This window comes from Macrotis lagotis, chromosome 1 (assembly GCF_037893015.1).
Source record: "Macrotis lagotis isolate mMagLag1 chromosome 1, bilby.v1.9.chrom.fasta, whole genome shotgun sequence".
Classification (NCBI taxonomy): Eukaryota; Metazoa; Chordata; class Mammalia; order Peramelemorphia; family Peramelidae; genus Macrotis; species Macrotis lagotis.
This window is the reverse complement of record NC_133658.1, coordinates 450,662,566-450,688,950: the sequence shown is the minus strand read 5'-3', so window position 1 is coordinate 450,688,950 and position 26,385 is coordinate 450,662,566. Positions and strand designations below refer to the sequence as shown.

General features: G+C 32.1%; 1 protein-coding gene across 4 annotated transcripts in view; it reads left to right on the top strand.

The window, feature by feature from the left end:
- Positions 1–26,385, top strand: part of TRIM9 (tripartite motif containing 9) — a 159,110-nt gene that overhangs the window by 111,892 nt on the left and 20,833 nt on the right. For all 4 annotated transcript variants that reach the window (XM_074213468.1, XM_074213470.1, XM_074213467.1 and 1 more), the window contains exon 7: positions 1,389–1,527. In XM_074213468.1, coding sequence (XP_074069569.1) covers positions 1,389–1,527 — 139 coding nt within the window. The remainder of the gene's footprint in view (positions 1–1,388; positions 1,528–26,385) is intronic.

Below are 26,385 nucleotides of genomic sequence, written 5' to 3'. Positions count from 1 at the left end.
GTGCCACAACCAGTGCCTCTGCTCTCTGCTCCCTAGTTGGCCTGAGCCCCATTGGCTGATCAGGCTCTAGTCCTGCTGATGATTAAGCCAGTCTGGTTCTCAGGCCCTCAGCCTCCTGGGCTCCTGCCCTGTTTGCCAACATAAATACACATCCGTCTTCTCCAACTGGCTTGGTAGTTTTTCTCCTGGGAACAATTCTTAAGATTAGTTCTGAGTCTAGAATTTTCCAATTCCTGTTCATTGAAATTGATTTAATATATCTCTTATCTTTTTCTTGCTTTTTAGACTTGATAGGATACAATTATTCATTTCTTTGGTCATTAAACAAACCTTTATCCTTAGTGCTTACCATATGCTGAGAACTTTGCTAAGCATTGAAGTAGATAACAGTTTATGATATATTCCCTTCCCTTGTACAGTTTATAGTCTTTAAGGAGATATGGTAAAAGATTCTAATAATAAATCAGAGAAGAGAAAAACAGTATTTTATGACATCTGAAAGGGTAAATTGTAGCCTACCAGGGAAGATCACCAGAGTGTTTATAAAGTATGCTATATGAGGTGGGTTTTAAAGGTTGAAAAGTATTTCAATAGTGGGGAGCTATGGTTAGGAGGAAGAGAGTACAGTCCAAGCACAGTAAAATCTCTATAAAAATTCAGAGATGGGGGGCAGCTAGGTGGCACAGTGGATAGAGCACCGGCCCTGGAGTCAGGAGTACCTGAGTTCAAATCTGGCCTCAGACACTTAGCCGTGTGGCCTTGGGCAAGCCACTTAACCCCATTGCCTTGCAAAAAAAAACTTAAAAAAAATTCAGAGATGGAAAAATACAAAACTTATTCTGAGGATAGATAATGGTTCTATTTAGCTAGACAAAGGAAAGCATAACAGGGAAGAGAACTCTTGATACAGTAAAGTTTTTTAAAAAGTAGTATACTTTATCCGGAAAATATGTTCTGGACTAGTTGGTTTCTAGAAACATCCATATGTATGTTGAAAATATCTTTCCCTTTAATATGGTTTAATTGTTTTGTCAATTGTCCTCCTATAAGAAGCTGTTATTATTCCTTGATAATACATTGAACACTGAATCATCATTGTTTTAGTTAAGAATCTTTTAGAAGACACTGAGCCCTAATTCTTGACATATCATTAAATATCATTTGTAGCAGTTATATTTGTAATACAAACTTCCCTTCCTGTTGAAACAGTACGATTTCCTTAAATGCAAGATTTACAGTATTATTCTAAATAGATGTTACAAAACTTTCAGAAAGTTTCAAATGAAATGATAGTAATAGTCTTTCCCTACTATCATAAATCTCATTTAAATGTCTTAAAACTCTTATCCTAAAAATGTTATATTTTCTGTTTTATTTTTTTTAAACAGGAGGTATATGTAGGAAAGGAAACAATGTGCACAGTGGATGGTCTTCATTTCAACAGCACATACAGTGCTCGAGTCAAGGCCTTTAACAAAACAGGAGTCAGCCAATACAGCAAGACCTTGGTCCTTCAGACATCTGAGGGTAAGGCACTTCAGCAGTACCCCTCAGAACAAGAACTATATAGCATCTAAAATAACTGGCAAAGCCCACAAGCAAATATTACCTTTGCCCATATCACTAAGGTTTTTTCCTTAGCTTAACACATATTTTGATACAAGGTTATCAAATTTTCTGCTACTTTGAAAAAAGAATGTGGCATTAAAATGTGAAAGTGTGTAGCCCAAGTTTACATTTCAACAATTCCAATCAGTTTAAAGTAATAGATTGAGTTAGGGATAGCTATTTTCAGCAAATTCTAGATTAATACTCTCTAAAGAAATGTTTTATCCAAATGTGCTTTTACCATCATTAGGTTTTGGAACAGGTTCCTATTCCCAAAAGATGAACAACATTTTAAAATTTTCTTCAAATGTTTTTAAATAGCTTTGTAGCACTTGCTATTTCCTTAACACAACCCATAAAATCTTTTCAACGATGTTATGAGAGTGGAAGTTGTTGATTGTTTTTGTTGTTGTTGTTATTGTTGTTTGTTTTTTTGCTTAATGGACTTTAGGTAAAAGCATGCTTTGTTTGAATGTGGCATTCAGGAAGAGTTAATATTCTGTGTAGCAGCACTAGATTGCTCTACTTTGTCATGCAAAACTAATCACATTCACATGGAAGTACCACATAGAAAGAGAAGATGGAGGTTGTATTACCTCATCATCTCCATCTTTGTCTACCTGTTTGATTTCAGATTATATAGCACTCTCATCCCAATCCAGGAAACATTCTCCTGTTTTTTTGTATAGCTTACACCATACACTATATCAAGTTCAGAAAACAACCTTGAATCTGATGGTCAATCCTAATATCTTAAGTTTTCTGTTATTCACTTTATTTTAAAAGCATGTGATAAAACTGTGAAAGTTTAGATTGCCGTCAGTATCAAAGCATTTTTCAAAGCATCCAAATGATGTTTTACCTTATACAGTGTTGCTATAGCCTTCATCTCTCCCTTTTTTATGTATTCCAGAGCATTTTTTCCTCAATTTTATTTTGTAATGTATGGTCTTGGAACACTGAGAAGTATGTTTGTAAGAGTAATCTTATGTTGTGTTTTAAAGATGCTTATTTGGTAGGGAAAAACTGAAACTATTCTGTAAATTGTGTTGATGTTTAGAAACACTTTGGGCCACATTTTCTTAATTTTTACATGGATAAATGTGTAGTTTTCTCTCTTGACAGAGCTATTACTTTTAGATTAAATGCTTTTATTCTTAAGGAGATATATTGATATTTTTTCTGACTCTTAAAAATTCTGAAAGAGGTTATTCTAACTTCCCTTTGAAAGAATCTCAAAACAGCTGTCTTAATTTATGTCTTTAAACCAAGTGAATAGTGATGACTAAAAAAAAGACAAATGATGGAAATAATTTGCAATGAGGTTGCTGTTATCTACCATCAGATTCCTTGGGAAAAAATTTCTATTGATGATAAAATATGGCCCAAAAGTTCAAAACGTTATTAAACTGACAAGTGGAAAATTAAGATTCCCTTTTCAGGATACACTATCAATAAGTAGATGCTCAATTTATTTTAATATTAATGATGTGATTAATTCTGTATACTTCTATATTAAAATTATGTATCATAGTAGCAGATAGAGGACTGCTTTCCATGAGATATCTAATGAAGTGAAGAAATTGTAAAGTAAAATAAATGTCCTTTAAATTTGCACGATTTCTATAACTATAGAAATACAAAGAAAATTCTATAATCCTATAGCTATTGCTCCACATAAGTCATATTTCCTATAATAAAATAAAATTCACATGTATACTTTCATGAGATTCTTGGTCTGTTCTGTGTCTTTTTCCCTTTTCCTCTTCCCATAGTAATATTCACAGTAAGGTAAGTTATAACTTTAAAAAACATATTTAAAAAATAATAAATTTCAAAAATATTCCAGTTGAATTTTTCAAAATCCTACTACAATTAAGTTTGGGGAAAACAAAGAACTTTAAACAAGTCCTTGATATATGTGGAGCTTATAGTTTTACTAAGAAAAAGCACATAACTATAATGTAATATTATAGAACAAATGCAGCAAAGAGGTTCAATGCCAAATATTATGTGAGGTCATGACATTAATAATAGGGAAAGGATGTCAGAGAAGACTCCATGGAATAGACAGCAATTAATTTGAGCTTTAAACAATAGATAATAATTGAAGAAACAAATAGCTTGAATAAGGATATGCAGGCAAAAAAAGTACGAGAACAGTTTAGAGGACAGAGAGTTTAGTAAATGTGGAATTAATTACGGGAATTATATGAGATATGAAAGACAAGACAGGAGGACATTACATCATATTGTGAAGGGTCTTGAATTCCAAGGGAAAAAACTTAGAAAATACCAACAGCTTAAGGTATTTATAAAAGGAATGATATGCTATATCTATTCTATGTATAGGGATGTATAGAAAGAATGCTGAATATGCAGGAGCTAGGAGAGACTGAGGAGTGGGAAACCACTTTTATTGCCATAAATTGTAATTGTAGTGGTACAAGTGTATCTTATTGAAAGATTTGAATCAGTAAGACTAAGGAGTGGTAAGTACTACTACTAAAGAACCAAAACTTGGAGGATAGGGATGGAGTTGATCCTATTGTAAATGTGGAATTGAAATGAATGTAGAATACATAAATGAATAAAAGACTTGATTAAACAAATTGCTTAAAAGTCAAAACCAAAAAAGTTTTTTAAAAAAATTTCTCAAAAGGCAATGAAGAAAAATCTTGCTTTTACAACAATTATGTACCATATTTTAAATTAATTTTCTAGCATCTTGTTATTTTTTGTGAGTTTCTCTTTTCCTATAGGTTATAAGCACATGTATGTTTGCCACACATATTTCTTATCTTGTAAATTCAAATGGATAGGTAATGCATTTCCAAAATGATAAAGTTTGAATTGTAAATATTGCTTATAGTAAGCCTAATATTATTTACAGGCATTCAAAGTGAATTTTAAGTCACTTGTCATCACTACACTCTGCAATTTCATAATAACAACAACAATATAATAATAATAGCCAACATTTATATAGTTTGCTACTTTCCAAGCACTGTGCTGAGAATTTTATGATTATTATCTCTTTTGATGTTTCCAACAACTCTAAGAGATTGATACTATTAATATCCTCATATTACAGATAATGAAACTGAGGCAAATAGAGATTAAATGGTTTATCCAGGGTCACACAGCTGGTCAATGCCTGAGGCAAGATTTGAGTTTATCTTCCTATCTACAGGATCAACTTTCGATCCATTAGCACTATTCCCTTTCTAGAAAAAAAATCCTTTGTAGAGTTAGAGCTTCCACCATGAAGCGAGAGACTAAGTAACTATATACCAAAAAATATGTTGAAATAATCATGAATTATGATTTTTTTGGGGAAAATGAGTAAGGCTTTATTTTGTCATAAGTTATGATCAAGGATAAGAAGATTCATGCTTATATTTCTAATCCTGACTAATTTGTGTTTTTTTGGTACCTTCCTGAGCCGGTCTTCCAAGATATATTTTTGGTAACTTCCTACTTTGTCTGAAAAAATATACTTGAAAATAAAAATTCTATCACTAAAAATATGCATTTAGCTATCACTAAAATATGCATTGTTATTTTCATTTATCATTTACAGAATTTCTATTCTCAGGTTCCCTAAAAGATTTTATAAGTATTAGGTAAACTCTGGTACCAAATGTTTATCAGTTTAGGCCAAGAAATGAAAAATGGTAGAATAGTCACTTTCCAAAAAAAAAAAACCACACATCAGTTTTTCACCTAAAGGGAATTATAAACCAGGTATGGAGTTATTATAGTTATTTTAATAAAAATAGGTCACTCAATGAAAGGGTAAAATTGTATTTAAATTAGTACTTGAGAGCTCTAATCCTTAGTATGTTCACTCTAAAGCCTTCCTCAAACTGCCTCCATTTACTCCTGAAGGAAGCAGGAAAAAAAAAATTATAGGCTTCTAGAGGGTACATGTCAGTGACTATCTTTTCCTATCTTACAAGATGCATGGACTCTAGCCAAATGAAAAAAGAAAGCAGAGGGAGGAAGCAGTCAGGGTTCCTATGATAGTTGTATCACAATTGAGGGAAAATGAACTGAAACCCAGCTAGGACCAGTTTTGTCCTGCAAGCAAAGAACCTGGGACAAGGAAGTAGATCTGACAAAGGTTATATTCCCTAAGGGAAAAAGACTGTCAGGCTTGCAGCTAAGTCTCTGGAATCTACCTTACAAGCAAAGGCATGAAAATGAATGATTCTGCATATAAAGAAAGAAACAAAAATGCTTCCAAAGCACAAATATAAAATAAAACCTCTATGAGAATAAGACTTTGAATAAATATAATAATGAGAATGAACCAATGCCCTTTAGAAAACAAGTTCTTATGGACTCTCTAGAAAGCATGGAACAGCAACAAAAACCTCCAGAACTGTTAAAAAGGAAATGAAATTTATTAAAAAAGAAATTGGTGCTGATTAGACTATTACCACTCCTCCTTCTATTGGTACTACTAATACTAATGTTAATAATAGCTAGCATTTCTATAACTCCTTAAAGTTTGCAAAAACCATTTTACAAAATATTATCTGATTTTATCCTCAAAGCACCTTGGAAGGTAAGACATCATTCCAGTTTTTTTACAGATGAAGTTAAGTAACTTGTCCCTGGTCATACAATTATTAAGTGTTTTAGATATTAGATAAGGCTTGAATTCCAGTCTTCTTGATTCCAGGTTCAAAACTATCCACTGAACAACTTAGCTGCCTAAAGCTGGAATTAGAAACAGAATTTTAAAAAAGAATCACAAATGAATAAATTAGGGGAGGCATGAGGATAACTATGTAAGCTAAAGAAGCTTACAGAGATAGTATGAACAAAGATTAAAGTAATTCCTTCAATAAGTATTTATTAAATGTCTTCTATATAAGAATTATTATTCTAGAACCTGGGGATACAGAGAGAAAAATGAAATATTCTTTACCCTCAAGAAGTTTATATTTTATTGAAAACAATATGCATACCATGGGGGAATGCAAATATATATGCAAGATAAAAAGAAAATAATGGAGAGGGTGGATATTAGCAACTGAGGATTGCTAATCAAGAAATAGGAAATGTACTTGAATGCAAACAACAAACACTCAACATCTGTTATATGTGAGTAACTGTGGTAGACATTGGAATATATTTAAAGATAAAAAAATAAGCAAATTTTTGTTCTCACTTGTATCATACTTAAACTTGCACAAAACTTTTGAAATTAATTTGAAATTATTATTTGTAGATATAGTTGTAAAATTAAATTGTAATTTCAAAAGTTTGTGTAAATTTTAAGTATAAAAAATTTAAATTTTTCCAAGACTTTTGGGGCATGCTATATAGGAGGAAACATACACATATAATTATATATGAAATTATATATTTGTATTTAATATATTGTATGTTGTATATATTTTATTTAATAATACAATTTAAGTAGCAATTTCTGTTTTAAAATTTGCAAAGTGCCTTTTCATTTGAGCCTCATATAAATCCCGAAAGATACTATGACCTCCATAGTGTCTAAGGCAGGACACAAGAAAGTAGTCAAGGAGGAAGGTCTTAAAAGTCTTTATTTAGGAAGTAGTTCTGGACATAAGTCTTCAAGAAAGGAAAAGATTCTTTGCAGTTGAGTATAAAAAGGAAATGTATTCCAGGAATAAAAAATGGCTAGTGAAGTGGTATAGAGACAAGAGATTAAGACATTTGTGTGAGAAACAGAGAGAAGACTCTTTTTTTGAGTAGATCATAACAGGTGAGATGGGAGCAATATGTAAGCATGCTATGAAGGTTGATTGCGTTCAGGTTGTGAAAGACATTAAAAGTCAAATAGAGAAGTTTATATTTTATACTGGAAACAATGGGGAACCACAGAAGGTTTATTTTAAGGATGGATTGGAATGGAATGAAATGAAATGAAATGCAATATTTCAGGTCATTAGATATCAACTGTGTGGAGGTCTAAGAGATATAGCAGTAGAAATAGAAAGATCTGAGCCTGGAAATTTGGAATGAGAGAACAATTGAATATAACACAGAAGTTACAAACCTTGGAGACTATACTAATTGTGGCACACTTAATAAGAATATCTGAGGGAAGGATTAAGTGTAAAAGATAATGAATTCTATTTTGAGCATGTTGTGTTTGAGATATTTCTAGGACATCCAGTTGGAAATGTACAATAGATCATGTGGGGGAAAAAAGGTCAGAAGAGAAAAAAAGGGATGAATATTTAAATGTGGGAGTCATTGCACACATGCAATCACTAAGGGGTAAATCTACAGTTAAAAGGCATGATATGGATAATGAGGCACCAAAAGAGACTAAGAAATTGATCTCGTTATAGGAGAACAAGAAGGAGTAACCATAAAGATGGTAATTGGGCCTATGATTTCTTTGATACAGGGAACGTCTAGTTCAGAAAATTACCTCTATCAAAACAGGTTGACTATTTCTCTGCAACTTAAACTCCTAGGTAGTTGCTTAGAGCATTGACCTGCCTAGTCTTGCCTAGGGTGACACATTATCAGTATGTTGTAAAGGTATAAATTGGACCTGGGGCTCTTTGAACCTAATATTAGCTTTTTTTATCCATCATATAATAGTAGTATAATGAAAACCCAAAAAAGGAATGAATTCCTAGAAGAGTGAGGTCAAATGTAAAATTTTAATGTAAACAAAAGTTAAAAATGTAAACAATAGGTCAAAAAGAATGATAACATAGGGAGGAAAACAATAGATTAGACAATTAAGACATCATTGATAGCTATAGGGGAAAAGTTCAGAAGCCATATTAAAAAAGTTGAAGAGAAAAAGGAGAGGAAGTAGAGTCAATAAGTATAAATAATTTTTTATTTATGACATATATGATAATAGTTTTTATTTATGACTTATATATGATAATGGTTTGAAGTGATGGTACAATTTAATAAAGAGTTAGATTTTGTTTTCTTTCATTTTGTTGTTTGATTTTTTTTTTTTAGAATGTGAGAGATGAGCATATCTGAAGTCAGTAAGATAGTAATAATTAGTAGTCAGGGAGAGCCTGATGATTGAGGATCAAATTTAATTGAGAAGACAGGAGGGGATGAAAGCAAAATTACACATAAAGATGTTGGGGTTAATGAGAGGATCAAAATAGACTAAACTTCCTAACCTTTCTACAGGTGATCAATGCCTTTTGTGGGACAGAACTGTAGGACAGACTGTTGCATAAATGTAAAGATGGGAAATAGGAATATAATACTGTCCATGGATGATCATTAAAGAGACTATGATTCCTATAGACTATACATAGGGAAAAGGAAGCTAAAAGATTAAGGAAGAAGTTACAAAGGGGAAGAATGAAATCAAACATATTGGAAAATGGAAGTTCTTACCCTAGCAGGAGAAGATGGAAGGCATTATCCTGAAGGCTTTTCATCGGGAAAGGAGGTATGAAAGAACTCCCTAATTGACAAAAATTATTGAGAAAACTAGAAAACATTTTGAAAGAAAAGTTTAGTCTAGTTGTTTATAGTGTAAATTACATAACAAAAAATTGAAAAGATCAGATACCATTCACAGCTATGACTGGGGGCCATTTCTTTAACAAGAAATAGAGATGATCACAATTGATTAAAGAGAGAGATCATTTCAATTGCATGAAACTGAAAACTTCCACATAAGGAAATAATTGCCACCAGTATACAAATAATGTAGACAACTGGGGAAAATATTTTTGTCAAGTGTCTCTTAGAATGTGAAGTAATGAAAATATGGTCATGATTCCCTAATGGATATGTAGTTGCAAATTGTGAACCACAATTCTCAAGAGAATTACAAACCATTAACTACTATAAAGAATGTTTCAAATCACTAATAATAGAAATCTAAATGGAAATGGTTTTGTAAGGGTTGTGACTATTTGGAATTTGTCAGTTTGGAATTATGGTTTTTAACCTCTTACAATGTATGGAAATTTTGACCTTTGGCCCCAAAATTAAGCTGCTAAACATGTACTTCAAATTACTCAATAATAAGCAATAAAAGTCCCAAGTAATGCCAAAATATTTATGGTAGCAAAACCTAGAAAAGGCAGGAGAATATCAATGGCTAAACAAAATGTGGTAGAATATTATTCCATATAAGAACTTAAATATATATATATATATATATATATATATATACATGTGCATATATGCATAACTAAATTTATATGCAAATATAAAGAAGCATTAAAAAAGCTTATAGAAACTCAAAGAATCAGAAAAATAATATATACAATAACCTCAATAATATAAATGGAAAGAGAAAGGGAGAAGGTTGAACTTGTGACATCCTTAGTTTAGAAAACTAATAATGAAAGTTGATATAGTCGCTTTCATTTATAGTTATAAAGAAGTGTTGAAGACTTTGAGATACTAAGTAACTTGCCTGAGATCACACAGACAATATATTAAGTATTCTTGACTGTCATAGTAGTTCCTTTTTCAATATATCTCTGCTACTTGCCAGGACCATAATAGTAATTTAAAGCTATGAAATTATACTGTTTGACACACACTCTTAACCCCAAGGAATGTGCATATTCTTCCCTTCTTTGTGGAAATGTGAGACTGTAAAAATTCTTTATGTATTAGATTTGGTTGATGTCTTTGTTATTTTTTTTTACTAAACAGATTTTTCCTTCTTTTTTATTTTTTAAAAGGGATAATTCTTGTGTAGTTAAAATTTAATGATCTCACAGAACAGAAATATTTGAATTTCTTATTTTGTATCATCATCAGATGTCATGAGATACATCGACACTGGTGAGTCTGAGAGTTGGTTAAAAGCAACTGGATAGATTTCTTTGCAAAGTGTATAACTATGAAAACTTTGTTTTACAAAACATTGCAATTCTTCTGGACTTAAGAGTTCTTCAGTTCCATATCTGGGTGAGTTCATAAAACCAAAAACTTATTTAAAACAAGTGGGAAATTAGCCAAATTTTTCTATTTTTTCTTTTTTTTCTGATTCTGATAGTATAATCTTGTTTTCTTCATTTTTCAATTCTCAAGAGAAAATAAAACAGAACAAAAATTTATCATTCTTATGGTTTAACTTATTGAAGATGTTAATTGGCCCAGCAGAAAAGTTGTAATTTGCTGGCCTGGCATTCTTCTCTCACTTCTCCATAAAGCAATAGGAATTCAGATTTCAAGTCATGTTCCCAATGGACAGAGGAGATGCCACTTCTGTTTCTAAGGAATTAGAACACGGAGGCGTGTGTGTCATTAATACCTCTCAGATGGGCATCAGATAATTTGGAAGGCATATATAGTTCTCATCTTCAGGAATCTAAATTTATTTGTTATTCTCAAATTTGGTTTGTTACTAGAGGAAATTTAGTCTATTTAGTCTGTAACATTTTCAAGATATATGTCTTCCTTGTGGAATAAGTCTATAAGATATCATGATATCTCCTCAATGAAACCTACAATAGCATTTCCTCCACAAGTATATCCCATTAATTCTTAATCTCTCAAAATTCAGAAGTATTCTAGACAGAATATCCTAGAATTTCTTCTGAAATTTCCAAAATAAACTCTTCAATCATATCATCCCTCAATCAAAGTAAACCTGTTAAATCTCTTCTCTCATAGGTTAGCTTCCCTCTCTCAATCTCAAACCTTGACTTTATGACTTTAAAGAAAAGATCACTAGTGGTCATGCTCTAATTATCCAATAATACAGAGAAAAATAAATACATAAATATTATTCAGAAGACAACTATGGGATTTATACCTAAAGTCACTTCATGCATGGGAGGAATGAAGCTGATGACTGAAATTTCTCTCACTGATTGCTGTAACTGCTAACTTCAATCTGATTTCTGCTCTAGTCCACTTCTGTTACAGAAGCATGTCTTTCTTTTCTTTTCCTCACTGATTCAAGTGTGAATTTACTGTGTCTGTCATTCCCAAACTTCGCTAAGAAGTTTTTTTTTTATCAAAAAGCACTAAAATTATAGCATAAACTGAGCTCTTGGAGGCTACCAGCATTCTGGCCCTCAGGATTTTCTGTCCTTGCAAAGTGAACAAGAAACTCTAGGCTCCTTGGGAGATTATCTGGAGATTCTGGGATGTCAAGGAGTTTATCTACACCCCTCCCAGTCAGTGATATTGGTACTCATCAATCTAGAGTTACAGAAGAAAAATTGAAATGGTTTTCCAGTAGACATTGGCTTCATTAATTTTTCTTTAGTAACTTCCAAGATATTTCAGTAAAAAGGAAGCTTAGCTCAAAAGACTTAATTCTATGCATTTTGTATGAAAAGTCAGGAGATACCAGTTGTTAAAGGACAGAGCTTTATCCTGAAGGAATTTTTTTATTTATGCAAGAGCTTATTGGGAATATAGGGTACTATCATGCAGAAGTTTATATAAGCTTCAGAAAGTTCCATGATATCTTGAAAAAAAATAATGGTTCAGCAGTACATTTCTGTTTTTTTAATGACATCTCAAATATTACAATGATATATCTAAACCTCCACAATTTTTCTTCTTTTTCTGGATATTGTACAGTGGTATGGAAGAAGAGTATTGGGAGAATGAAAAGGGAAGGCCAATCATCCTGCAGGAGGTAGGATGTCATAAATCTGAACTGCAAGTTTTATAAGTGATCAGAAGAAAAAATTAACATTCAAAAGAAAAGACATTCAAAAAATGCAAGACTATTCTGTTCACACTGAAAAAGATAAGAATGAAATAATGTGCTCTAAAGAACAGCAGAACAATGGAGTTTAGAATGTAGCCCAGGGTGACCTACTCTACAAATCTGAGTTTAATCATAAATGAAAAAAAGAACATTCAAAAATAAAATATAATTTAAAACTTTTCTAGAAGGAAAATCAGAACTTGAAGAGATTATTTGATAGTCTAATGCCCCAAGCAACAGAAATGCAGGAGGACTGAATAAAGGCAGTGGACAAGGATATTAACAACACCAGAGTGAAAATAGAGAGAGAATAATGAGAGAACTATTTTTAAATATACTTGAGACAGAGGTGAAGTTGGAAAAGTGAAGAACTGGGTAACAAACTGCCTATAGGTGAATAAGTGTTTTTGTTTTTGGAGGGAGACTACATTACAACACAAGAGGGTGCATTAAAAGGAGGGAAGAGTATATATATATATGACTAGTAATGAGGAAAAGGTGACCTAGGTGGTAGTAGAAACTGAAGAGCCCATAGGGGAGTCAGTGTGGAGGAGGGAAAGGTTAAAAAGATGTGGAAAGGAAATAGAAAGCAGGTGATTCAATTGATGAATGCTCCTCTCTGAGTCTTCATTCATAGGAGATGGTCATTCAGATGGTCATTCATAGATGGTCAGTGAAGGGAGATGAGAATACAATAATGAATAAGGTCAGGATCATATAATGCTTGAAAAAAATCTACTAGTCTTAAATTGGGAGTGGGGAAGTAGAAACCCCTGAGGGCAAATGACACTTGCAGGAGTAGGAGAACATGAACTCAAGAGATTTCCAGGCAAATATAGGGGGGAAAATTTTAAAGTGTCAAAAAGAGAAGATTTCAATCAGTGGACTGCATAATCAGGGGCATCAAAGAAGTACTGTATCATGGGATATTGTCCTCTCTCCAACATTTGCAATAGTTGGCATTTTTTGGGAGAAGGAAGGACAATGGAAAAGAGGAATCCAAGGGGCAAACCTTAGAAGGTAGTAGCAGAAAGCACTTAGAGTCAAGAGTTTAAAATGGAGCCTTTGGATTTAAGACTATAGAGAAAATAGAGAAATCAGTAATTATGGGGGTCATAAGTCAGACGAAAGATGTGTACAGTAGACAAAAAGAGAATGGATAATGAAGAGTTTGAGAGAAATTCATTTTGCAAAGGGACACAAGATGAATTTAAAAAACCCTAATAAATAATACTAGTAGGGGTGGCTAGGTAGCATAGTGGATAAAGCACTGGCCTTGGAGTCAGGAGTACCTGGGTTCAAATCCAGTCTCAGACACTTAATAATTACCTAGCTGTGTGGCCTTGGGCAAGCCACTTAACCCCATTTGCCTTGCAAAAACTAAAATAAATAAATAAATAATGCTAGTTGTAAGGGATAAGAAGGATGGGGAATTCATTTGAATAATAATGGGGGAAATATATAATCAGATAAAAACAGAAAAGAAAAAAGAATAGCAAGACCTTAAAGGGAAAGGAGTAAGAAGCAAGAAGTCTTTGGGGATAAGGCAAAAAGAGCCAGTGAGAATAGTCACCTTAAAAGAGATGAAAGTAACTGAAGGAATTTAATACCATTTTTACAGCTGAGGAAGGAAAAAAATCATAACTTGAAAAAATTAAACACAAATAGAGGAAAATATAAATCTAACTCATTACTTTGAGTGAATGGATTTAACAATCCAGGAGTGAGACAGATTAGATGGGGATGGGGGGAAGCCTTACAATTTGTTCCCTTGAATAAATAAAGTTAATGATATTTTATTTTTTCCAATTCTATGTAAATACAATTTTAAACTCTTTTTTTTATAAAATTTTGAGTTCTGAATTTTCTCCCTCTCTTCCTTTCCTCCTTTCTCTCTATGATGGTAAGTAATTTGTTATACATTATATACATACAATTATATAAAACATATTTCCATATTAATCTTATTGTCTAAGAAGAAATAGGAAAAAAACAAAATAAATAAAGTGAAAATAGTATTCTTTGATCTGCATTCAGAGTTCATAGGTTCTTTCTATTGTTGTGGATAGCGTTTCCCATCATAAGTTTTTTAGAATGTCTAGGATCATTGTCTTGCTGAGAAAAGCTAGATTGATAATAGTTGATTATTATACAATGTTGCTGATATTTTTCTGCTCACTTTACTTCACATCAGTTCATTTAAGTCCTAGGTTTTTTTGGAATCTATCTTCTCATCATTTCTTATAGCACAATTATATTCCATTATACTCAGATATCACAAATTGTTCAGTTATTTCTCTAAACTACAGGGAACTTTTATAAAAATTGACCATATATTAGAGAGTGCAAATATTGCAAATAAATGTTAAAACATAAATAATGAATATATCCTTTATGGACCATAATGCAATTAAAATAGAAATTGATTCAAGACCCCCAAACGAAAGTTGTAAATTCAAATGGAGATTTAGCAATTAAATAATATCTTTACAAGTATATATTAACAAAATAGGAAAAAGAGATTAATGAATTGAATATTCATTTTTTTAAAATTTGAAAACAAATAAATAAACCTAAAATGTGCTTTAAAAGGGAAGATATTAAAACCTCAAGGGGAAACAGATAAATTAGAAATGAAAACTCAGAGAAATGATAAATAAAGCTAAAAGCTGATTTTATGAAATAACTAATAAAAGGATAAATCCTTTGGTAATCTGATTAAAAAGAGAATAGAAAATCAAATTAATAAAATAGAAATGAGTTGGTGAAATCAAAGCAAACCCAGAAGAAATAAAAAGAATAACCAGAACATAATATTATATGCTAACAAAATGGAAAACATAGAAGAAATAGAGGAATATTTTCAAAATACAAAAAACCCAAACTACTGGAAAACTATATAGAGATCTTAAATAATCTAATCTCAGAAGAGGAAATATCTAATAATATGTTCTGAAACAAAACTCCCATGGAGGGAATTTTGGAAAGGGGGAAATTATGGCCCTAATTGGTTCAGAGAATTTCATCAAAACTTTAAAAAACAGTTACTACCCATCTTAATTATTATCCACAAAATTGAGGAAAAAAACACCCTACTAGGCTTCTTTCATGAGACAAATATAGCCCTAATACTTAAATCAGGGAAAGATAAAATGAAAAATAGAAAACTATAAGACAATATAATTAATACACATGGATACAGTGATTTATCCAAGCATTCATTTTTGATTGCTAAAGAAGTCCTCAAAAGTCAACAACATTTCTATGTGACATTAATAAATACAAGAAGCAGTAATAGAACGGGAAATCCCATTTCAAGAAAGTACAGAATCCATAAAATATTTAGGGATCAATGTCCCAAATATGCAAGAGAATTGCATATATTCAATTACAAAGTCCTACTTAAAGAAATTTTTAAAAAATTTAACCTCTGAAAATCACAGAGCATTTTACATTTTTTAATTCATTTTAGGAAGCTCTACTTGACAACCAAGAAGAGAATGGATTAGAGTATGTAGAGACACAGAGACTTAAGGCAAGGAAACCAACCAACAGACTATTGTTATAGTTCAGACTTGAGGTAATAAGAACCTAAACAAGAATGGTTTCAGTGTCAGTAAAGAGAAATGTTCATATCTGAGAAGTGTAAATTACAAAAGTCAAAAAATAGAATGTGATCACTGATTAATTATGGGAGTCTATGTTGTGATCAGCTATGATCTTGGATGACTGGAAGAAGGGAAGTATTCTCAAAAGTAATATGTAAGCTGGGAAAGATAATGAAGTTAATTCAGAGATGTAGAGTTTAAAATCTCTATGGAATATCCAGTTGGAAGTATATGAAATGCAGGTAGAGATATGAGATTGAAATTGGAGAGACAGTTTAGGCCTGTACAAATAGAACAGAGAGTTGCATACATGGAGATGATAACTGAAATCATGAGAGGTGATGAGGTCACCAAATGAATAGTAATAGAGGGAGAAGAGAACACCCATGACTGTTAGTGCCATGACACATCATATTTATATGGCATAAAGATTCTGCAAAGAAAACAGAAGTAGTAACATAGGTAGGAGGAGAACCAAGAGAAGATCAGTGTCACAAAAACCTAGGAAAAAAGATATACTACCGGAGAATATCAGGAATAAGAATGTGCAATCAAAAATGTCAAAGATTATATGAGATTCAAGAAGAATAAGGATTGAGAAATTATATTTGACAATTAAAAGATCATTAGTAAATTTGGGGAGAGAAATTTTGGATGAATAATGAAATCAGCAGATCTAGTGCAAAGAGTTAAGAAGAGAGTGAGAGGAAAGAAAATGGAGGCATCTTTTGTACAAGTGAGATTTTTTGAGCATGGGATAGATTCAAGCCTGTTTGTAAGAAGCAGAGAAGTAGCTAGTAATTAGAGAGAAATTAAAAATTAGTGAAAAGCTATTATAGGGATGATAGAGGAAGAAATCTTCTGGAGAAGACAAGATAGAATGAGGCCACTAGTGCATGTAAAGAGTTTGTCTTGGTAATGAGAAGGGCCACTTCATGTGGAATAGGAGTCAAGGAAACAATGAGTGGTAGAAGACATCTGAGGGATGCAAGATGAACAGGGGAGAAGAGGGAGTTCCCTGAAAACAGTTTCAGTTTTTACAGGGAAAATCCTCAGGAGGGAACTATGTCTTAGTGAGAGCAACAGGAGATAAGAAATGAGAAAAGAAAAGTTTTATGATAAAATCTATTTTATTACTTATGAAATAGTCATTGCAGAGAACATAGTAGAAGAGTAAGGTAGCTCTAGAGTAGAAGGTAGAAGATGGGGAATAGATTTAGGAGAGAGCAGCACAGAATAAAAGGCCAGATATGAACAATTGCAAACAGAAATTCGGAATTACTGTGCTGTGTAGGTATGAAGGGTATAAAGTATTTCAATCATTGAGGACTGAGTTCAGGTAGATTATCATCATCCACAGAGTATGATCCCTCAATAGAATTGTCCCAGGGGATCAATCATCTGTATACACCTGGAAAACATGGGGGGAAGAAACATGGTGTCTGGAGAGTACTCAGATGAGAATAATGTGAACCCTGTGGAGGTGTAAATGGCCCAAGAGAGTATCTGCCTGATATATGATGGAAAGACACAGGCAAGGTAGGCCTTGTCTCATTAATGCTATTTTATTTGATTAAATTATTTGTTTGCGTGATTTTTTTCTTTGAACCATGTTTTCTTTAGGACTAATTTATTTAATCTCTATTTGTATTTGAATGTATTTTTAATTAGTATTGTTTATTGACTTTACTATTTATTGTATTATGGTTAGTAAAAGATTAATATTTTGAGTTTGATAGTCTTGTATTTGTTTATGAGTTTTTCTGATCTAGAATATGGTCAATTTTTGTGAAGGTCTTGAAAAACTGAAAATTATGATTTTTATTCTCAAATTCCTCAGAGGTATATCACATAAAACTTTTCAAAAAATTCCATTACAATCTTTAAGCTCCTTCATGCTAACTTTATTAAAATTTTCTGTTTAAAATTGATAAATTAAGATCCTCAACTCTGTTTGATATCTATTTTTCACATCATTCAATTAACTTTCTTACTTATAGAATATTTACAATACATGTATGTTTCTATGTATACCTATGTTTTTAGATACATAGATTTCTTATCTGATAGATATTAAAGAGAAAGAAAGAGAAGGAAAAGATAGAGGAGCGGGTAGAGAGAGAAAGAAAGGCAGAGAAAGAGAGAGAGAGAGAATGAGAATGGATATTATTTCAATATCTCTGGTACTATTAACTTCATGGTAGTTTCCTCTTATTTATTTAAATCATATTCAGTTTGACTATTCCTTTTCTGAGATCTTAATTGATACACCTCTGCTACTTTGAATTTATCTGAGACACAATAAATGCAGCTCCAATCATGATTTTACTATTTGCAAATATTTTTGCTTCTTTTAAATTTGTTTTTTAAAATATGATATGCTATAATTTCCTTATAATCATCATGCTACCTTCATTCATCTGTTGGTGACTTCACCTCATGCATGTTTATGATTGTGATTTTAAAATTGCACATTTTCATCCCATCTTATATGCTCCTCACCTTTTCCTTCTACTCTCTTTTGCAAAGAAGCATAGTATAAAAGAAAAAGAATGTGATTAAGCTATATTAATACTCATCTTTCTACTCATTGTTCTCTCTTCCCATCAGCAAAGACAGACCCATTTGTTGGCTCTTATACTATCTTTTCCCAGTTTTGTCTTTCTTCATGAAATACTCTCTAAAGTTTGTTTCTTTTTTTTTTATGGAAACTATTTCCATCTCAAGACTAACTTCTTAATCCCTCATCTTCTCTTTTCCCATACCCACTGTTTTTGCATATGTATGTATGTATGTATGATAAACTCATTTTTGTATTATTCAGAAAAAAGTTTGATATGCTTCTGAATTTTTGCATTATATTTGTAAACTCTTCTTGTCAGACTTAAATTAAGTAATCTCTTCCCCATCTTCATTTTTTATTTACTATATTCACTTTTCCTTTTCCTTTCATTCATAAAATCAGTAAAACAGAACAAATCCTTGTGTAGAAATTTTTTGCATGCTACTTAACTTTCTGTTGGACCCTTAAAGACACTGGCATTTGGAAAAAGCATTTTTCTTTGTAATCCTCTCTAACTTTTGTTGGATCATAAACTCAATTTCTGGGGCAGCTAGGTGGTTCAGTGAATAGAATACCAGCCCTAAAGTCAGGATGACCTGAGTCACTTAATAATTACCTAGCTGTGTGACCTTGGGCAAGTCACTTAACCCCATTGCCTTGCCAAAAAAACCCCTAAAAAAACTAAACTCAATTCCTTTTCTATTGCTCTACCATGTACTTTAATGTTTGTAATGTAATTAACTATGCTTTGTAGTCAATCATTTATCTCATAATTCTTATATGGTAGATTTGTGAAGACTGGAGATAATCTCCAGATCCCCACTTAGTTGATCACATGACAAGACAAATATCATATGTTATAAAACTCTAATCATCAAAATATTGTGGTACTAGATAAAATATTGATTAATTAGTGAAATAGATTAGTTACTCAATAACTGAAGCAGATATACTAGTCCAGCACTCAATAAAGTTCATTACCCCAGTTACTGGAGTAAGGAATCACTATTTGAAAAGAACTACTGGGAAAACTGAAGAGAAATCTGGCAGAATTTAGATCTAAATAAACATCTCACACAATATGCCACATTAAACTCTGAATCAATACAAGACTAACATGTAGAATAAAATTTTAAAAGTTCTAAAGAGGAAGAAAACTGCTAAAAATATGTAAGATAAGCAGAGAAATAAACAAAGAAGATATTAAAACTGAAGAAACAAGGGAATTTGAAATTAATCTAATTACCTTTAGGTAAACAATGGAGCAGGAAATTAGTTCAAGAAAATTAAACCAACATCTGATGAGGCAAATGATCCTGTAGATTCCCAAGAGATATAGTATTAGATCCAAATGGTTCAAGAGAGAGGAATCATGACAGCAGAATTTATTTCCTGTACAGCAGAAATAATTGGGATAACAGGTAAACTTGAGTTTATAGTGGCAAGTCTTTCAAAAGAAGCAAAAGAAAGAATAAATAATGGATAAAAACAAATACATGGAAGTGAAGAGTAATATGGAATAAGACAATTTTTTAAAAGTAAAACTTTTAAAAGATTATATTCTCTAAGAAAAACAGATCTCAAGAGAAAACTTAGAGGATAATAGATCTCCAATAATGAATGTGAGAGGTCAAAAAAAATCTAGACATCATAAAGTAAGCAATAATTTAAGAAAATTGCCCAGAACTTCTGAACACAGAAAACTGTATCAATCTAAAGTAATCACAGGTGGAGAGGGTGGAGCCAAGATGACTGATTAGCAAGAAGAATTGCGGTTCTGTTTTCCCCCACACCTCCTTCATAAAGATCTAGAAAGTATATGAGATCACATTCTAAACAGAACATTGTTTTTTAATCACACAAAATCCTATTTTTTCTAGCCATAATAAGCATACAACTGATGTTGATGATGATATTTGCCTTTCATTTTCCAAGAAGACCATGACATCTGGGAGATGATGCCATGACAAGCAAGTGAATTGAATTTGAGTGAGGGGGTGCTATACTAAGTCACCAGCTTCACTTTTTTCCTCCAGAGTCATCTGAATCCAGTGGCCAGATATGAGTCAGGACAACTGGAGATGACTCTGGATGTGAGGCAATCAGGGTTAAGTGACTTACCCAAGGTCACAGAGATAATAAGTGTCAAGTCCCTGAGGTGGGATTGTATTTTCTGTCCTCCTGACTCCAAGGTCAGTTCTGTATCCACTGTGCCACCTAGTGCTGCCCTGGATACCTGCAGGTTTAAAGACAAGGAATACAGGGTCAAGTGAACAATGTAGAGCATTCCAGCATAAGGAGCATCTAGACTTGGGACATGAAAGGATACAATCAAATGCCCATTGGCTATCGCTGCCAGGTCTTTTTGAGTTCTAGGATGTCAGAGATCAAGCTTTGCATTGCATCAGACTGCTTTGGAAGGAGTAAAACCTAACAGGCTCTGTTATGTCTCTGAGATCCTGGCCAAAAAAAAAAAAGACTAAATATCACATAAAAAAGCAGCACAAAGTCCAAAGAAGAAATAGGCTAAGCTCCTGAGGTCTCCAGAGCCTGTCTCTATCCTGATGTCAATAAGAAGAATGGAAGAATGAACAAGCAAACAAAAATCACTCTATAAAGAGCTATTATGGTAACAGACATTCAAGGCACAGAGAAGAGAATGATTAGAAAATATTTTAAGTAGTCTCCAAGAAGAATACATATTGAACACAAGTTTAAGTCAAATCTCCAGAAAAAAATAGAACAGTTTTTTCCAAGAGTTTAAAAATTATTTTAAAAATCAAATCATAAGGATAAAAGAAAAAAATAGGAAAATAAATCAGAGCTATGAGAAAAAGAATTGGAATGAAAATTAGCAGCTTGAAATGAGAGGTATAAAACCCAAGAAACAAAGTCCCTGAAATTTGAATTAACTAAATAGAAATAATGAATCCATGAGAAGAGTAATATTTAAACAAACTCAAAAACTTGTAAGAAGTAGGAAAAAAGGTATATATAGCATCTCATACCAAAACTAACTCATACAGAATCAGATCCAGAAGAGACAATTTAATTATCTCTAGAATACCTAACAGTCAAAATTTTCTCACTTCCTTATCATCAGCACCACACACACACAAAAAGCTTAGATATCTAAAATCAAGATATCCTAAAAGAAGCTTTTTCTATCTCTTAAAATATGAGAGTAAAATGAAAACAAAATTCATCTTTTATACTTCTGAGGGTACCTAGGTGGCATAGTGGATAAAGTGCTGATCTATAGTCAGAAAAATCTGATCTCAGAAATTTACTAGCTTTGTGATTTTGGACTTTAACTTTAGTTTGCTTCAGTTTCCTCAATTGTAGAAAGGAGAATATAGCAGTACCTAACTCCCAGGTTTGTTTTGAGGATCAAAAGATTATATTTGTAAAGAACCTAATATATAAATATTATTATTAACTTCCTTAAAGAAACTCTCATCAGGGGGCAGCTAGGTGGCACAGTGGATAGAGTACTGGCCTTGGAGTCAGGAGTACCTGAGTTCAAATCCGGCCTCAGACACTTAATAATTACCTAGTCATGTGGCCTTGGGCAAGCCACTTAACCCCATTGCCTTGCAAAAAATCTAAAAAAAAAAGAAACTCAGGAAAAGTATAGCAGAAATCTAGTTTCCAAATCAGAGATAAAAATATTATATTAGGCAGAAAAAACGAGTTCAGCCCTGAGTTGCACACAAGATTTATTAGTCATCATAGATCTTGGGATACAATATTTCATGATACAAAGTGAACAGAAACAAGGAAAAAAATTTATAAAATAGCATTATTTTGAAGGAAAAACAACTTTGAGAGAACTTTTAACTCTGAGCAATATAATAGCTATCCATGATTTGAGTAGACTTATGCTACCTACTACCTCCTGACAGAAAGGAGGTTGACTCAGAACACAGATTGAGACTTTTTTAGGACACGGTCATTAGAGGATTCTGTTTTAATTTAATTTGATTTACTATACACATTTGTAGTGGAAGTTTTGTTTTTCTTTCTCAATGGAAGTGGGTAACTAAAAAAAAGAAACTGAATGAAAAAAGAAAAACTCCATAAACCTTATATTACAAACTTTAAAACACATGGTGAATGAATTTAACAGTTTCAAGAAAATCAACAAATTCTTGAAGCAACCAGAGAAAAGACCATAAAAATAAGTAAAAGGGATTTCAAATTATACAGGATTATTTTGTGCCCCCAAGATGATTTTGTAGCAAAAGAGGATAGAATCCCACATTATGAATTCTAAAATCTAATAAGTTCAAGATACAACTCAAAGTAAGATACCATTCAAAACCTTCAAACCTAATCATCAATAAGAAAAAAAATGGGAATTCAATGAAACTAAAACTGTTCCAAAACTCTAAAAGTGAATAGATTATACAGTCCAATTAAATGGAAAAGTATGAAATGAGGGTTAAGGAAACAAAAACCCAAAATTTATTGATTACAAGAAACACAATTAAAAAGGAAAGACATGCACAAAATAAAATGAGTGTCTGGGACAAAATTTGTTTTCTTTCAAGTGCATGAGAAAAGAATACGAGTAGCAATCATGCTATTAGACAAAATAAAACAAAAAACAAAGTTCATAGAATAAACAAAAATATTTAGCTGAAAGATATAGACAATAAACCAATATAAATTTCAACATATATATTTCAAATACTATATCATCTAAGTTCATAAAAGGAAAGGTAATTTAAATATAAGAATATATAGTAAAATCGTTGGTCATTTTAATGTCCCCTCTGGATTTTGAACAAATAGAACAGAAAGCAAATCAATAGGAAAAATATAAAATTGAACAAATTGTCAGAGAAATGAAATTAAAGGACTTACACATTACTAATGGAACTGCTAAAGAAGATAAGTGCTTCTAAGAACCAAAACAGAACCAAACAGAACTTTCACAAAAATGGCAGAGAGATATTTTTCAAAAGCAGAAGTTAAAAATTTTCTGTGCAAACTTTAACATAATAGAAATAGTAACCAGTTAAAGAAGAATTAATAAAAAATACAGATTAAATAGAGAATTAATAGTGAATTCCTAAATAATGTGTGAATAAAGAACAAATCTTGGAAACAATATGTGAAAAAAAGTAACATGATGAAATAAGATAACAAAATCTCTAGGATGAAGCTAAAGTGGTTCTCAGGGGGCACAACAAATTCCTAAAAACATACCAACAAAATATAAAAGGAGAGCATTAAGGAAAGAATTGAATATACATTTAAAAGTTAGAAAAATAAACAAATAAATAAAGGCAAAATAAATACAGCCAGAAGATATATTAGAAGATCAGAAGAGAAAGGGTTAAATTGAGAAAATGATAATCAAAAAACAAAAAAATTGATTAACCTTTAGTGAATTTGGTTAAAAAAGAAGGCACATAGGAAAATCAAATTGGAAATACTAAAAGTAAAAAATAAGAATCCACAACAAATTTAAAAGAATTTAAGAAAATTCTTAGAAATTATTTCTTCTTATTTTTGGTTTAAAAAATCCTGATAACTTAAGTGAAATATAAAATTTTGATACGGAACAAAAAGCAATGAAATAAAGTAGAATGTTATCAGAGAAAATAATTGAAAATTCAAAACAATTTCCAAAGAAAAAACATAAAACAGATGGATTTATAAATAAATTATAGAAAACTTTTAAATAATAGTTAATACCAATATATAAATTATTTGGAAAATATAGGGAAATAAGAGATCCTATCAAGTAGAGTAAGCAAAGAAATAAAATTAAAAGAATAGTACTCAGGATAGCTAGGTGGTGCAGTGGTTAAGAGCACCAGCCCTGGAATCAGGAGTACCTGAGTTCAAATCTGACCTCAGACACTTAATAATTACCTAGCTGTGTAGCCTTGGGCAAGCCACTTAACCCCATTGCCTTGCAAAAAAAAAAGAATAGTACTCTAATGAATGATCATATCAGTTATTGATTAAAATATTATGGAAGATAAAACACCATTTTAATGAGATTATTCTCTATGGAAATGTTGGTATTATAGCAAGAGTGCAGATTGATTTTATGAAAGGAAAACTATAATATAAAACTAGTAACAATGAAAAAATAATAATCACATAATTCTATACAAAATGGGCTATTGAAAAAATAATATTTGAACTTATCTTCACTAAGACAAATATTCCTAGATAAAAGTATGTTATTGACAGTTACATATATATTGTTTATTTATTGTTATTGTTTAAAAAAGAAAAAAGTGCCAAATATGAAATTCTCAGTATTGAACAATATATTCCTGTAATGTATTAACATCAGGGGAAAAAATCAGAAAATGAAGTATTATATACCAGTAAATCAATAAGCATTTATTAAGCTCTTACTATTTGTTAGGCAATATATTAAGGATGGAAAATACAAAATGAGACAAAACATCCCTACCCCCAAAGAGTTAACATTTAATGGGGCAGACTACATACAAACAAATATATACAAAGTAAGCTATAGATTGTATAAAAAAAAATTCAAAGGGAAAGCACTAGAATTAAGAGACATTGAAAACTTTCCTGTAGAAGGTGTGATTTTAATTAGGACTTGAAGTCAGGGAGATCAGTAGTTTGCATGAAAGAAGAGTTGTGTGCCAGGCATGGAGGACTGCCAGAAAAAATTTCTAGAACTGAGAGATGGAGTAAATTAGCCCTGGAAGAGTTAAAAAAAAAAACCCGGTGATACTGAAGTGAAGAGTATATATGATGGAATGAAGCTTATTAAAACTATAAAGTTATGCAGGGCTAGTTTGTTGATTTTAAATGCTAAACAACATTTTGTATTTGCTTCTGGATGCAAGGAGAAACTGGTGGAGTATTTTTGACATCTTCACACTTGCACTTTAGGAAAATCATTTTAGTGAATGAAAAATAATTTGAGTGGGAAGGTATTTGAGGCAAAAAGACTCACCAATAGACTAATGCAATAATCCAGATATGAGATGATGAAAAGAGAGGTGGTAGTGTCAGAGTAGAGAAGAGGGTCTTAGGAGAGGTGTTACAAAGGTGAAATCTAGGCTTTGGCAAGAGATTCAATAGGGGTCGAGGGTGAGAAATAAAAATTCAAGAAGACTTCTACATTATGAGCTGGAGAATCAGGCAGGTTAGTGTTGCCCTCTACTAATAGGATGCAAGGAGTATTTTAACAATCTTGCCTCTATCAGTGAACTGAGGAGAATGAATAAATGTTCAGTCAATACTAGATTGTGTTGCTAGGGAGGCTGGGTCATAGGGGGGAAGATAGATTTTTTTTTAAATTTTATTTATTTAAGGCAACGGGATTAAGCGACTTGCCAAGGTCACGTAGGTCCTCCTGACTCCAGGCCTGGTATTCCATCCACTGCACTATCTAGGTGCCCAGGAAGCTAGATTTCACTAATCTCTAATAGATAGATAGATAGATAGATAGATAGATAGAGAGAGAGAGAGAGAGAGAGAGAGAGAGAGAGAGAGAGAGAGAGAGATTGAGATTTAAGAAAAAGGGAAATTTGTTGCCTCTGGAGCTCTCATTTCAAGGTGCGCAATGGAAGAGCTGGTTAAAATTAGGATGAAATTTTGGGGGTAGTAGTTGAAATAGAACAAATTTTAAATGCTAATCTATAGAATTTCAAAGTCATTAGCATGTGAAAGATATTAGCAAGTGTGATAATGGTCATTATTGGATGAAGTATTCCACTCTTCTACCTTTCTAGGATAGGCCCGGCAAGATACAGGAGGTGTAAAGTCAAAGGGAGAATTGCTCTTCTTTGTAGCTGAGATTCTCCACAATCCAGATGAGAGATTAGATGATAGCAAGAGATAGAATTTGTCTTGTGCTGCTACAGATGTGATTGCTTTGGGGCTGATGGATGCCCCTAGCAACTTTTCCTCAGCAGACTTGC